Here is a 13,810-nt window from a genome sequence, read left to right as displayed (position 1 = left end):
GCCCCAGGGGAGAGGACTGCCAGAGGGCCAGTGGCCAGGGAGCTCCCACCTGGGCTGCCCCCAGCCCTGCTGCTTTCTCCTCAGCGTCTGGTCAGCAGAGGCGCTCGTGCCGCTGGTGCTGATGGCCAGCGGTGGTGGAAGGAGGCAGCAGTGGCTCGGAGGCCTGCTCTGTGGTGAAACCTGTGTGCTGCCCTGCCGGGCCCCACCCGCGTGGTCCCTGGCTCTCCCCTTTCCTGGGTTCGCTCCTGCCCTCACACGAGCCTTTTGTGGACCTGTCTCAGGTGACACCAAGCTGAAGACCGTTCAGGGTGTGGTGACGAGGTACTGCAGCGATTATGGCATGATTGACGACCTGATCTACTTCTCTAATGACGCGGTGACTGGCAAAGTGCTTCTGAATGTCGGACAGGAAGTGATTGCCGTTGTGGAAGAAAATAAAGTGTCGAATGGACTGAAAGCGATCAGGGTAAGTTTCTCAGATAAGTCTTGCCTTCGCCTCGGGCTTCGTTCACGTTCTTTTACGCCCCAGGACGGTCTGGCCTGGCCGGTGGAGGAGGCCTACAGGGCGCTGAGTGGTTCCTTTCCGTGAGTAATAAGTGCTGTTGAAAATCAGTGGGTAGGTCAGATCTTGTTCTGAGTATATGGAAGCCGGGCCCATGCATTCAGTCCCCAGCATCACAAAAGAAAACAGAAAAGGGTGTAGGGGCTTTGTTTTGCTTGATGATACCTTTTTTTTACCCCCAACTTCTGTGAAGACTCAAGGGAAAAAGCCTCCTGAATAAGCTGACCACTCTTGTGAGCGAACCATGTTTATATGAGGCTTTATTTGCTGAGTTCTTCTACTCCACTGATCTGTGTCACTGTCATCCTGCGGTACGTCATCCGTGGTATCATGAAAAGTTTGGAAGTCATGAATTACGTGCCCTGCAACCTTTGTTTTCCCTTTTTAGGATTTTTTAAAAAATTTATCATTTTTGGGGGGCTGGAGCGATGGCACAGCAGGTAGGGCATTTGCCTTGCACGCAGCCAACATGGCCGACACAGGTTCGATTCCCAGCATCCCATATGGTCCTCCGAGCACCGCCAGGAGCGATTCCTGAGTGCATGAGCCAGGAGCAACCTCTGAGCATTGCCGGGTGTGACCCAGAAAGAAAAAAAATTACTTGGGGCCACAGTAGTGATGCTTAGGCCTGGCCCCTGAGCTCTGTACTCAGGGATCACTCCTGGCAGTACTCAAGGGACCACATAGGATGCTGGGGATCAAACCTGGGTCAGCTGTGTGCAAGGCAAGCTCCTTACTATTTATTCTACTACTCCAGCCCCTAAGACAGACCTCTTTTTTTTGGTGGTGGGGCACACCTGGCATTACTCAGGGGTTACTCTTGATTCTGTGCTCAGGAATAACTTCTGTCAGTGCTCCATGGATCACATAGATGCTGGAGATTGCCTAATTGCTGTATTATCTCTCCAGCCCCTTAGGATGGTTTTAACTATTCAAGTTTCTTTGGAAATTCCACATGAAAAATTTAAAGTTTTTGTTTTTGTTTTTTGGTTCCCTCCCACATGGCAGAGCCTGGCCAGCTCCTCATGGTGTACTTGATATGCCAAAAACAGTAACAACAAGTCTCACAACGGAGGCGTTACTGGTGCCCGCTTGAGCAAACCAATGAACAACGGGAGGACAGTGCTACAGTTTTTTGGTTACACCCTGTGATGCCCAGGGCTTCTGGCTCTGTGCTTTGGATTCTGGGGATCATTCCTGGTGGACTTGGGAGACCTTATGGTGTGTTGGGGATTGAGCCTGGGTTGGCTGTGTGCAAAGTAAACTCCCTGTTCACGGTACTATTGCTATGACCCTGCATTTAAAAGAAAAATTTCTGCAAAACATATGGTTAGATTTTGATGAAGGGAAGAAATATTTTGATGTGGATACCAGAGAGATAGTCCAGTGGTTACAATATCTTACACGTGACTGACCTTCATTGCGTCCCAACAACACCTGTGGTCCGTCAGCACTACCAAGAGTGATTCCTAAACACAGAATAAACCCTTAGTACCACTGGTTGTGGCCCCCAAGCAAATTTTGATGTGTATTTCATGGACTCTGTATTGTTTAGGGTAGTGTTGACATTTTTGGGGAAGGGGAGCAGAGGTTGTCACCCTGGGCAGTGCCCCGTTTAGTGATGCCATGTACTCTTAGTGCCAGGGGTTGAGCCTGGGCTCCTGCATGCAGAGCACATGCCCTTGCACGTTGAGCCATCTCCAGCCTCTCACATCTTAATATTAAGTCTCTAATCCATAAATATCTTCCCAAGTATTGGTGTATTCTCAGATGGCTTTCAGCCATGCTTTACAGTTTTCCACGTACAAAACTTTTGGTTAAACTTATTCCTAGTATTTCATATTCTCTGTTTTTTTGTGTGGGTTCACACCCAGTGGTGCTCCTAGCTTACTCCTGGCTGTGCTCAGGAATCACGTTTTCTGGGGTGTGGGGCACCATATGGGGTGCTGGGGATTGACTCTGTGTTGCCTGTGTGTCAGATGAGCCCCTGCCTGCTGTACTATTGTCCCGGCCCCTATTGCATTTTCTGATAAATGAAATAATTTGCTTAAGTTGCTTTTTTAGATTGTTGTATAGAATTACAACAGAGTGTGTATGTTGGTTTTAGAAGTTTCAGATATGCTGAATTGCTTTATTAGCTTTAACAGTCTTTTTGGGACATCTTTAGCACATCTGCATTTAAGATTATGTCATCTTCATTGATGGATTTACTTCTTTTTCAGTTTGGGTGCTTATTTTTCTTGATAATCACTCTGCTTAGGACTTGAAGTACCTTTTGAACAGATGTGCTGAATGCCAGAATAGCTGCCTTGTTCCTGATCCTAAGAGAAACACTGTAATTTTATTGAGTGCAATATGAACTGAGCATTGTTCATTCTTCTAAGGAGGTTTCCATCTATCGTTGGACTACTGAGAATCTTTATCATGAATGAATATTGTGGTATTGTGACTTAGCAACTAGAAATCTCTGTATTGTCGTCACTTTGGGCTCAGGTTTCTGGAACCCCTTAATTTCCTGAATGAAAGGAGTACCTGGAGCATCTCTGATGCTCAGGTTTGGTGTTTGACTTAGACACATGCTCTGGAAGTCCATGAGTTTCCTGGCAGATAGAAGCGTCATTTGTTTTCATCAGCCAAAGCCCGTGGGACTTCTGGGAGGGTCTGGTCCCCAGGAAGATCAGGGACTTGCAGCCTCACCCCTAGAGAAGAAGGCAAGGAGTGAAGGATGTGTTAGGCCTATATGAGGGAACTGCTCTCGACGCCCTCCTCCAAAGTACTGGGTTTGGAGACCCATGTACGCACTCACTTAAGTTCAGGAGGTATTGGTATAGTGTTTTAGGCTTCATCAGTGAATTGCCCCTTTTCCTCCTCCCAGAGAAGCCTACAGTGCTCTTGCGAGCATCCCTAATCCCCTGAGATTATCTTTACCTTTTCCTTTGTGTTTTACACCTCATTGTCACAGTTCCTCAAGTCAGTCTTGGTTACTTATAAGTCAAAACTTTCTGGTAATTCTGGGTTTTGTATTAGTAGTGAATTACTTGGTTTTCTATTTCCCTTATAGGCATTCCATGTTTTACCACTGAGCAACGTACTTTGCTTCAACACAGAAAGACCTTAATGCTATGCTCCTGATATTTGGGAGTTGATTGACACTAGTATATCTACTCCTGGGCATTGGTCATGATTACTTGACTCAGGCTTCAGTTGCTGTAGTTCCTAACACCCCAAAAGAGAGGTCCCGTCGTGGGACTGGGATGGACCCAGGGCGAGTGGCAGAGCTCCCCGGCATCGAAATGGGACATTCTAGAAAGCATAAATGCACGGTCTTGATGCAAGCTGTTATGGCTTAAGAGACAGAATCCCCCTGGGGAAGGACAGCTGAATTGGCCTGAGGACTTAGTCTGGGATTTACGGTAAAAAGCCTCACTCGCTCTCAGAGCCCTGAGAACTAAGTGTTGGGATCTTTATCTCTTACTGTGTTTATCCAGACAGACTGCAAGTATTGGTAAGAAGTAGAATTAATTGACTAAGTGTTTGTTTATATGTATGTATGTGTCATATATGTATGACTAGAGGAAGAAAGAAAAGCAGTATAGACACCCTTTGGAGACAGAACGTCTCCTTGAGTTTATCTCCCCCAGAGAACTTCCTCTGCTGGAATGTTTTACTTCTGTAAAGCACACAGACATGTGGTCCTATACCTCTGACCCCTTTGGATATGCTAGCAGCTCTGCATTAAACGGGCCATTTTCACCATTAGGCGGTGGTCTCTCTGTCTCTCTGCTGGGGAGGATGGGAGGTGGCTCTCGACCACTGAACACACGCATCACCGTGCAGCACCCACACATTATTTTCGGAACTCACAAGAAGGGAAATACTCTCATCTCCATGGGCACAGAACTTTCGAAATTATGGACCTGCCCCACCTCCTGTGATGTGTCTGATCTCTGTCCTTCGTCACACATCAGGAACTGGTAAAACAAGATGTTTCTGTGAGTTCTGTGAGTTGTTTCAGCAAATGCATAGAATCTGAGGAGAACCCCAATGTAGAGGTAGAGTCAAGCCAGAACTTGTTTTTTGTTTGTTTGTTTTAGCTACCCATGATGTATTCATTATGCCAAACACAGACAACAAGTCTCACAATGGAGACATTAGTGGGCCCGCTCGAACAAATTGATGAACAACGGGAGGACAGTGCAGTGTGCAGTTTTTGAAATATATCTGGTGATGCTCAGGGATTACTCCTGGCTCCGTACTCAGCGATCACTCCTGGTGGGCTTGGAGGACCATATGGAGACTGAAACTAGGTCCTTCGTGTGCAAGGCATGTGCCCTCCCCACTGTACTATTGCTCTGGATCCTCAGGCCAGAAACTGGGGGCAGCCTGGAGACACTGATGTGCTTTGGTATCTATTCCTTTCCCTCTAGGATCCATGCTGTCTGCGAATAGATAACTGGGTTGGAATGGAGTGAGATGGCCCCTCAGCGAGTGTCCTGGGGGAGTGTCTGCTTGGTGTAGATGCCCATCCCTATATTGTCTGAAATGGTAGAGATGAGTGTTGGGAGAAGCAGGATCAGGACAGTGTGGCTCTATTCAGGTGTGGAATTTGTTGAATGCTTCTGCACCAGCTGAGAACATGGTGTATTTTTCCACTTACTCTTCCTTTATTGATTTGTTTCCAAGGTAATCTTCACTTTTCAGATAAAACCTATTTGGTGATGAAATAATTTTAATATGCTGCCTTATTTGGTATTATAGTATTTTGTTGAGCACTTTCACACCTGTGTTCTTGGAAAACATTGGCTTTTGTAGAAGCTCTGTCATGGTTTAAGTAATGACTGGTTTCTTTTGTAGGTAGAAGCTGTCTCTGATAAATGGGAAGATGATAGTAAAAACCATGGCAAGGGACTGTCGGACTCCAAACCTCGCGTGTTGATTGGCTGTGTGACGTCATTGATGGAAGGTGCTGGCTACATCAGTCAGAGCACGTACTTCTCTCTGGAGAATGTTTGTGAAGGTATGCCAGATGAGTTCCTGCTGCACACTCAAAATTTTTTTGTTTCAGTATTTTTTTAACATTTTTATTGAATCACTGTAGCACAGCGGGTAGGGCGTTCGCCTTTCAAGCGGCCAACATGGCCGACCCGAGTTCGATTCCTCCGCCCCTCTCGGAGAGCCCGGCAAGCTACCGAGAGTATTCGATATGCCAGACACAGTAACAACAAAGTCTCCAATGGAGACGTTACTGGGCCCGCTCGAGCAAATCGACGATCAACGGGAGGGCCTATTGAATCACTGTGAGACCTTACAAAGCTGTCATGATTGGATTTCAGTCATATGGTATTCTAACACCCATCCCTCCACCAGTGTACATTTCCCCATTTCTCTCTCTCTTTCTCTCTCTCTCTCTCTGTCTCTATCTCCCTCTCTCCCTCTCCCTCTCCCTCCCCCCCCCCCCCAGCCTCTCGGGCATTGTGGTTTGCAATATTGATCTTGAAAGATTTTCAAGAATATCCCTTTACCTACTTTTAGCACTCAGTTCTTGTCTAGCGTGATCCTTCCTAGCTATTATTGTCATTCTGGTCTCTCTCTCTCTTACCTACCCTCTGCCCCAGATGCGCTTATGGTTAGAGCCAAGCATTGACCAGCCCTCCTAACCCGTTTTTCCTGGTCATGGATATTAATCTTCTACTATATATATGTACATATGTTATACATCACAAATGAATGCAGTCATTCTGTATCTGTCCCTCTCCTTCTGACTCACTCAGCATGATACTCTCCATGTCCATCCACTTATAGGCAAATTTCATGACTTCATTTCTCCTAAAAGCTGCATGGTATCCCACTGTGTAGATGTGCCATAGTTTCTTGATCCAGTTGTCTGTTCTTGGGCACTTGAGTTGTTTCCAGATTCTGATTACGGTGAACAGTGTTGCAGTGACTATAGGAGTGCAAATGGTGTTTCTTCTGTGTGTTTTTGGACCCCCAGGTATATTCCCAGAAGTGGTCTTGTGTGTCAAAATGGAGCTCAATTTCTAGTTTTTTGAGAAATGTCCATGTTGTCTGAAAAGGCTGAACCAGTTGGCATTCCCACCAACAATGAAGGAGAGTTCCCCCGCCTCTATTTTTTTTTAATAAGGATTAGATTTGACATGGCTACATGCAGCATTGAAAGGATCAGATTTTGTGAGAGTTTCAGGGAGAAGAAAGGTTTTTCCAGCATAAGTAGAGGCTCGGAGGATGCTTGGCCCCAGTCCGAGTAGGCTTGGAGATCTCGGCCCCGAAACCCGCGTGGCTTTGTCCCTCTGCCAGTACCTTCATGTGTGCGGAGAGTGGTCTCAGCATGGTGGTGGCTGGTCCTGGAGGTCTTCGGCTGCCGGAGCCCTGGTCGGGGCGGGGAGGAAAGCTCAACCCGCTCCCCTCCAACGGGCCCCGGCGAGGACAGCCAGGTGCGGGGGCAGGAGACTGCACTGTTCTCTTCCGGGAGCTGGTCTCCTGCCCCCGCGCCTGTCAACTGCTTGGAGACTTCCAAAAAGCTGCTCCACGTGTTATCACAGAAAGTGATGACTTGTAGCCAAAAAATCTAGGGAAGAGAAAGTAGAATGAGAAAAAAAGGACCAGCTGTTTTGAATGGATCAGGTAGAAGTCAATGGGCTTCATTGGACATTTTCAGTTTGGTTTAGCAACTGCTTCTGTATGCTCCATTCCGCGGTAATGGGTGAGACTGGGCAGATAAGATGAGAAGGGCCCACACTGTGTATAGCTCCCTGGCCTCTACATGGAGGCTTTGAGGCTGTGACGCCCTCAGGACCGGCTTCTAAACCCTGCAGCCTCCCTCTCAAGCGTCAGAATAAACTGAAGTTTCTGTTTACTTACGGGCCAGTCAGAATTTGCTGCTTCTCCGAGACACTGACTCTAGATACTGAGGTGCCTTGCCCTGGGTGCTCTTCTGTATTCAGCTGATAGACCTGACTCATGGAGGAAGTGTGTTTGCTCCCGGGGACTACAGGTGCTACAGTGGAGTGGGGATAGGGTTATGTGGTGCAGAGATGCAAGTCCCAGGACAAGGAGGGGGCTGTGCAGAGCAGTGGGGTCTTAGGAGCGGCAGGAAATGGGTGCCAGGGCTGATTCTGGGAAATAAGTGTGCACATTCTTACCATCAGGAGTGGGGCGCAGGCTGTTGTGAACGAGTATCCGGGGAATCCCCAACCGTTTTGACCAAGGCAGCTGGAATGAAGCTGGGCTGTTGTGAGTTCACAAAGTAAATCGCAGAGGCTGCTGCTGTGCGCGATGCACGTGTGTGTTTGGTGACCCAGAGCCGCCTCCCCACCTTCCCAGGGCTCCCAAAAAGAGAGACAGATGGGGAGATGGGGACTACAGCCTGAGGATGAAAATGGCTTGTTTAATGCAGAGCTGCTAACATACTTATAGAAAGAACATTTGATGGAGGCTTGGGTAAGGACCTGGGTGTGATTAATCATTTACACAGATAAACATTTGGCAGAGAAAATTCTCTTGGGGAGATCACCTCATGAAGACACTCTGTCTCCCAGGGACGTCTACATTGCTTTTCTCTTTCCCTCTAGTTGTATAAGTCATCAATACTTGCAGTTGTTCGGGTAAACGCAGTAAGAGGCAAAGATCCCAACACTTAGTTCTCAGGGCTGAGAGGAAGCAAGGCTTTTAACACTTGATTCTCTGGGCTCTGAGAGAAAGGCTTTGACTGAAAATCCCAGACTAAGTCCTCAGGCCACTTCAGCTTGTCCTTCCCCCATAAGACAGGGGGTCCTGTATTTTAAGTTGTAACAACTTGCATCAAGACCATGCATTTATGCTTTCTAGAATGTCCCATTTCGATGCCAGGTAGCTTTGCTACTCGCCCCAGGTCCATCCCAGTCCCACTGGGACCTCCGTTTTGGGGTGTTAGGAACTACAGCAACTGAAGCCTGAATCAAGTAATTAGGACCAAGTAATTACGCCAGGAGTAGATATACGTCAGAGTCGATCAACTCCCAAATATTAGGAGCATAGCAGTAATGGTTCTTCTGTGTTTAACAAAGAACATTGCTCTAAAGTAAAATATAAAAAGGCTGTAGGGGAAATAGAAAGGCAGGTACAGATATCCAGCACTTCCATGAAATTTACACACAAGTGGTACTACATGGAAAGTATCATGCTAAGCGAAATGAGTCAGAAAGAAAGGGATAGACATAGAAAGATTGCATTCATCTGGGGAACATAAAGTAACACAATAGGAGACTAACACCCAAGAATGGCTGAGATGAGTACCAGGAAGTTCACTCCATGGCTTGGAGGCCAGACACACATGCTAGGGGAAAAGGGAGCTCAGAGAGAGAAGGGAGCACCAAATAAAGGGTGTTGGGAGGTTCCTCTCAGGATGGGAAATGTGTGATGAGAGTAGACTATAGTCCGAACAAGATTGCCACTCGATGTCCCTTTTGCAAACCACAGCACTCAAAAGGAGAGAGAGAACAAAAGGGAATGCCCTGCCAGAGGCAGGGTGGGATGGGGGGATGGGGGGTGGGAGGGATACTGGGACCCGTGGTGGTGGGGAATGGGCACTGGTGGAGGGTGGGTACTCGATCATTGTATAGCTGAAACCCAAGCACAAAAATTTGTAAGTCTACGACTGTACCTCATGGTGTTTCACTAATAAAAATTAAAAGAACCAAATATCCAGGACTTCAAATACAAACCAATACAAATACAAAGTTCAGAATTACCAGAAAGTTTTGGCTTAAGAGCAATCAAGACTGACTTGGGGAACTGTGACAGTGAGAGATAAAACACAAGGGAAAGGTTAAAGATAAACTTTAACTAAGTTAGGGATGCTAGCAAGAGCATGTTAAGCTTCTCTGGGAGGAAGAAAGGGGGCAATTCACTGACAAGCCTAAAACACTTAGGGTTAATATCCAACACAAAGGAAAGGTTGAAGATAGACTTCAACCAAATTAGGGATGTTAGCAAGGACATGGTAAGCTTCTCTGGGAGGAGGAAAGGGGCAGTTCACCAGTGAAGCCTAAAACACGGAGAGTTGTTATCCAACAGGCTGTAGTGCAGAATTTCTTATGCGGAGGACACTAATGTTAGAGTTGGACACTGTGCTTTGGGGCTTCCTGGTGAGTTGAATGTTTCACTGCAGCCCTGACCTCAGTTCACTGGATGCCAGTAACCAGCAACCCCCAGATTGTGCTGCTGATATAGAGTTTTCACATACTGTGTGTGGTCCTGAGGGTAGGAACCACTGGAGAGTGGTGGGTCCTAAAGTCTTTCCCAGGGTCAGCCCTGCACAGCCCTAGGACACTTGCCTGTCCCTTACAGTCTGTGTAGCCTGGGCCACAGCGTGGGGAATTGTCGTTTAGATGCTTGTTTAGAGACTCTCTTGTAAGGGCGACAACATCTCATGGGCTCTGTCCTGTTCCAGGTTTCTTTAGTGGTCAGGGCTCAGCTCTGGAGCCCTTTAGGTCTTCAGACGGTGACCTAAAACCCTGGATATTCTTCACCAGGTCATCGTAAGGGCCCAGTACTCTCCCTCCCTTGACCAGTGGTCATGTGCTTTGGGACTAACCATAGGAGTCCCCACCCAGAGACTGTCTTGCCTGGCTTCTCCCTGACTCTGGCTGAGCTGAGACTGCAGGGATCTGAGTGCCGTGCAGTGTGTTCGGAGGGAATTGTCCACTGATCTCAGGCGCATCACCAAGTAACTGAAGGCTCCTTCCCTGTCTTGGAGGTTTCAAGCCCTGCAAAGGAGACTGGGTGGAGGCTGAATATTGGATCCGACCAGGCACCTGGAACAGCGAGGCTGTGTCTGTGAAGCCACTGAGGTACAAGCGTGTCGACAGGGTAGGTGCTACCTCACTCACACCCCCGTCCCTGTCCACCCTGGCCTCAGTGTTTGCTGTGCAAGGCTCTCCTGGTGTGGACAAGTCTGGACAAATCTATTTCTATTTCTGTCTTGGTTCAGAAAGGTTCTCTTTTTGGGCCAGATCATAGTACAGAGGACCTGGGTTCGACCACCGGCATTCATGGGATCCCCTGAATAAGACCAGGAGTAATTCCTGAGTGCAGAGCCCGGAGTTACCCTTGAGCATCACTGAATGTGACCCCAAAAGAAACAAAACCAAAAGGAAAAAAAATAAAAGAGAGCTTGTGCTCTTAGGGAGAAAGCTTTGTTTCCTGACGAAGCTTGGTCCAGCTCAGCATGCTGGGTGGCTGACGTGGATGTGATCCTGTTTTGCTTACTGGGAAGGAGTGGAGCTCCACGGAGCGGTCCGGGCACACCCGTGAAAGCTGCCAGAGTGGGGCACGGGGGGAGGGAATCAGGTCTGCACAGGATGAAGATGGAGGGTGAGATTGGCTGAGAGGCCACTGGGATGTGGCCTGTTGGCTCGTTTCCACCAGAGCAGCCATCCCCTCTGCCCTAGGCTCTCTGGTCTGTGGGGAGTTCTCCCTGGGGCCCTAGTGCAGGTGGACTGATGCGGGGTGCACATCTCCTGCGTGCTTCTCCATGCTGTCATCACTGTTGGTAGGTCTCCATTTCTAGCCTCTGCGGCAGAAATGGGGTGCTGGATGACAGTATCTTCTTCACCTTGGACTCCCTGAAGCTTCCTGAAGGCTATGTGCCACGTCGAGCAGACGTGGTGAGTGCCGTGGTGGTGGAGAGCAGCCAGTCCTGCTACATGTGGAGGGCGCTGTGCATGACCCCGCTGGAGAGGCGGTAAGGACATGCTTTTGGGAGGGGGCGGCCTCTGGATCTTCATTTCACAGTCACCTCAGGGAGCCCAAATAAGGGACTATGAGCTGAGCTGGCTGGCAAAAAAGTAGGAGAGTGACTTGGAGGTCTCTGCTGTCTTCATGGTTGACTGAAGCTTTCAAGGGTCCTTCAGCTTACTCATACCTTCCTTTGTTGCTATTGTTGAAATGACTGGGCTTCACAGCTGTTGTTGTGCTGGCACACTTAGCTACAGTGCTCACCATGGGTCCTGTTCCTTTGTGGTGCTCAGTGCTTGCTCCCTGGGAGTTGCATACCTGCTCTGGTGCTTGCAGGGTGAAGCCCAGGGCCGCTTCCACACAAGACAAGTTCTTTACTGCCGAGCCTTAGCCTGACCCCTCGCGTATCTCTTAGTTTCTGTGCTCAGCAGAGTCGGCACTAGAGTTATGTGCTCTGTGGACTGCCCGTTCTGATGTAGCACCAGTGGCCCCAGACAGAAGAGCAGCCCCCATGGAGCTCGGCACATGGGTGCAATGGGGATCCTGTTCCCAGCACTACCCTTTTGCCAAGAGGCCATTCTTGGGAGATATCTGGTGATTTTTGGCTTACTCTTTCAGTTTTGACTCTGTGTGTATGTGTGTGTGGGGGGGGTACCCGTGATTCTGGCTTTTTTTATTTTAGAAATCATTGAACACGACCCTTAAAATTATAGGAACATTGCTGCCCCCCTGTTATTTCAGTGCTGTGGTGACTTTCCCCAGAGAGGACCTCCTCAGGTTTCACTTGTTGCTGCTAGAAGTGTTTGGATATTTTGGAAGGCTGAAGGGTGCACTGGTGGTGATGTGTAGGTGCCATTAGGGAGAATCATGGAAGAGCCACAGTGGTGAGCTGTGGCCTAACTAGAGTTGTGCTGGTGGCCAGGTGGGCTCCATCCTGTCTAGCGGATACGGTCATCCTTGGGCCACTTGGGTGTGTGGGAGCACAGGGGCTCATTTGTGCATGTTGAAGGGAGGAGTCACCAGGCCCCTGTCCTCTTTCCTCTGGAGTAGACCCAGAGGAAAGAGGACAGGTATCTAGGAGTGCTGGTTTCTCGGGAGCAGAGGAAGTGGTATAGGTCAGAAGACCAGAGGAGACACGTTTGCTGTACACTAATGGCCCTGACTGACGCGTTCTTGGTTTCCTGCCAGTTCTGAGACCGGTTCGGAAGTCTCTGCCCACATGCTGTAGGGCATGCACATTCGGTTTGGCCTGGGGAGGCAGGACCTTGGTCCCCTAGGCCCTGGAGTCAGGGCCCCTGCAGAGCAGAGCAGCAGCCTTGTTAGTAAAGGCACGCTGCCCTTGGGGGCTGACCATAAAGGGCGGGGCCTGAGGGGGTGGGGGTAGAAACATGAGGAAGCTCCTTTCCAGGTCCAGGAGAGGGGGGAGGGAACAGAGACCAGGGTGGCCTTTGGGTGAAGGGGGAAGTGAACGTGTCACTTGTGAAGTGAAGGGGAGGATAGAAGCTTAATTTCTAGATTTCTCGTTTCCTGATTAAAACATCTCATATAATTGCTTTCAAGTACTTTGAAGTAACAGGTCTTATTTTCCAAAGATTACTGCCTTGGGTCTTGAGTAAGCCAAGAGCTCCCTGCAGTCTGGGGGTGCCCCAGTAATGTCTCCTTCATCCTAGCCCTGCGGACTCCCAGGAGATACAAGGACTCTGCTTTCCGGGTGCTCTGCAGGGCCTGCAGGCTTGGGGCCAAGGGGATGCTCTCCTCTTGGGATGCCAGCTTTCGCTTTTTTTTGGGGGGGAGGGGGCGTAACGGTGCTCAGGGCTTCTGGCTCTGCATTTTGGGATTACTGCTGGCAGGCTCAGGAGACCATATGTGGTTACCAGGGATTGAAGCTGGTTCAGTTGGTGGGAGGCAAGTGCCCTGCCTGCTGTGCTGTAGCTCTGGCCTCCGGCTTTCAGTCTTGTGGAAGTGTCCTGTGATGCTGAACTTGTGTGCTTTCTTCAGAGAACCCTCTTCTGTGAGCGAGGCTGCTGAGGAGATCTGTGGAGCTCTTTTATTGAAAAACAAAGGTGACATCGAAGTCACAAGGACAACAAATTTTGGAACACTTAACGAAGGTGGCAGTAAGAATATGGTGATCTGGATAGAGTAAGTTTCACTGAGATAAACCTACATGGATTCATGGATTTATACTGAAGAATTCCTGTACAATCACACACAAATCACAAATCATCCTGTTAATCGTCGATTGCCTCGAGCAGGCCCCAGTAACGTCTCCTTCATCCTAGCCCTGAGATTATATTCAAGGCTCTTTAGGAGAATGAGACCCATCATTGTTACTGGTATTTGGCATATTGGGGACGCCACGGGGAGTTTGCCAGACTCCTGTACAATCAACTTTAAAAATACTTCTTTACTTTCATCTGCCTTCCTTTTCTTCATTGTTGTGATGCCCGGGGCTCACATCACAGCCTGGCTCTCACGTTTGAGGATCCTGGCTCTGAGCTCAGGGATCACTCC

The 13,810-nt window shown here is 48.7% G+C and overlaps 1 protein-coding gene across 1 annotated transcript in view; it reads left to right on the top strand.

Annotated features, from left to right (window-relative positions):
- Positions 1–13,810, top strand: part of MOV10L1 (Mov10 like RNA helicase 1) — a 53,200-nt gene that overhangs the window by 1,395 nt on the left and 37,995 nt on the right. The window contains exons 2-6 of the mRNA XM_056107110.1: positions 282–466; positions 5,417–5,579; positions 10,317–10,429; positions 11,116–11,303; positions 13,295–13,438. Coding sequence (XP_055963085.1) covers positions 282–466; positions 5,417–5,579; positions 10,317–10,429; positions 11,116–11,303; positions 13,295–13,438 — 793 coding nt within the window. The remainder of the gene's footprint in view (positions 1–281; positions 467–5,416; positions 5,580–10,316; positions 10,430–11,115; positions 11,304–13,294; positions 13,439–13,810) is intronic.

Source organism: Sorex fumeus, unplaced genomic scaffold, assembly GCF_029834395.1.
Source record: "Sorex fumeus unplaced genomic scaffold, SorFum_2.1 ptg000153l, whole genome shotgun sequence".
NCBI lineage: Eukaryota > Metazoa > Chordata > Mammalia > Eulipotyphla > Soricidae > Sorex > Sorex fumeus.
The sequence above is the reverse complement of the archived record's forward strand: the minus strand, read 5'-3'. Positions and strand labels throughout refer to the sequence as shown.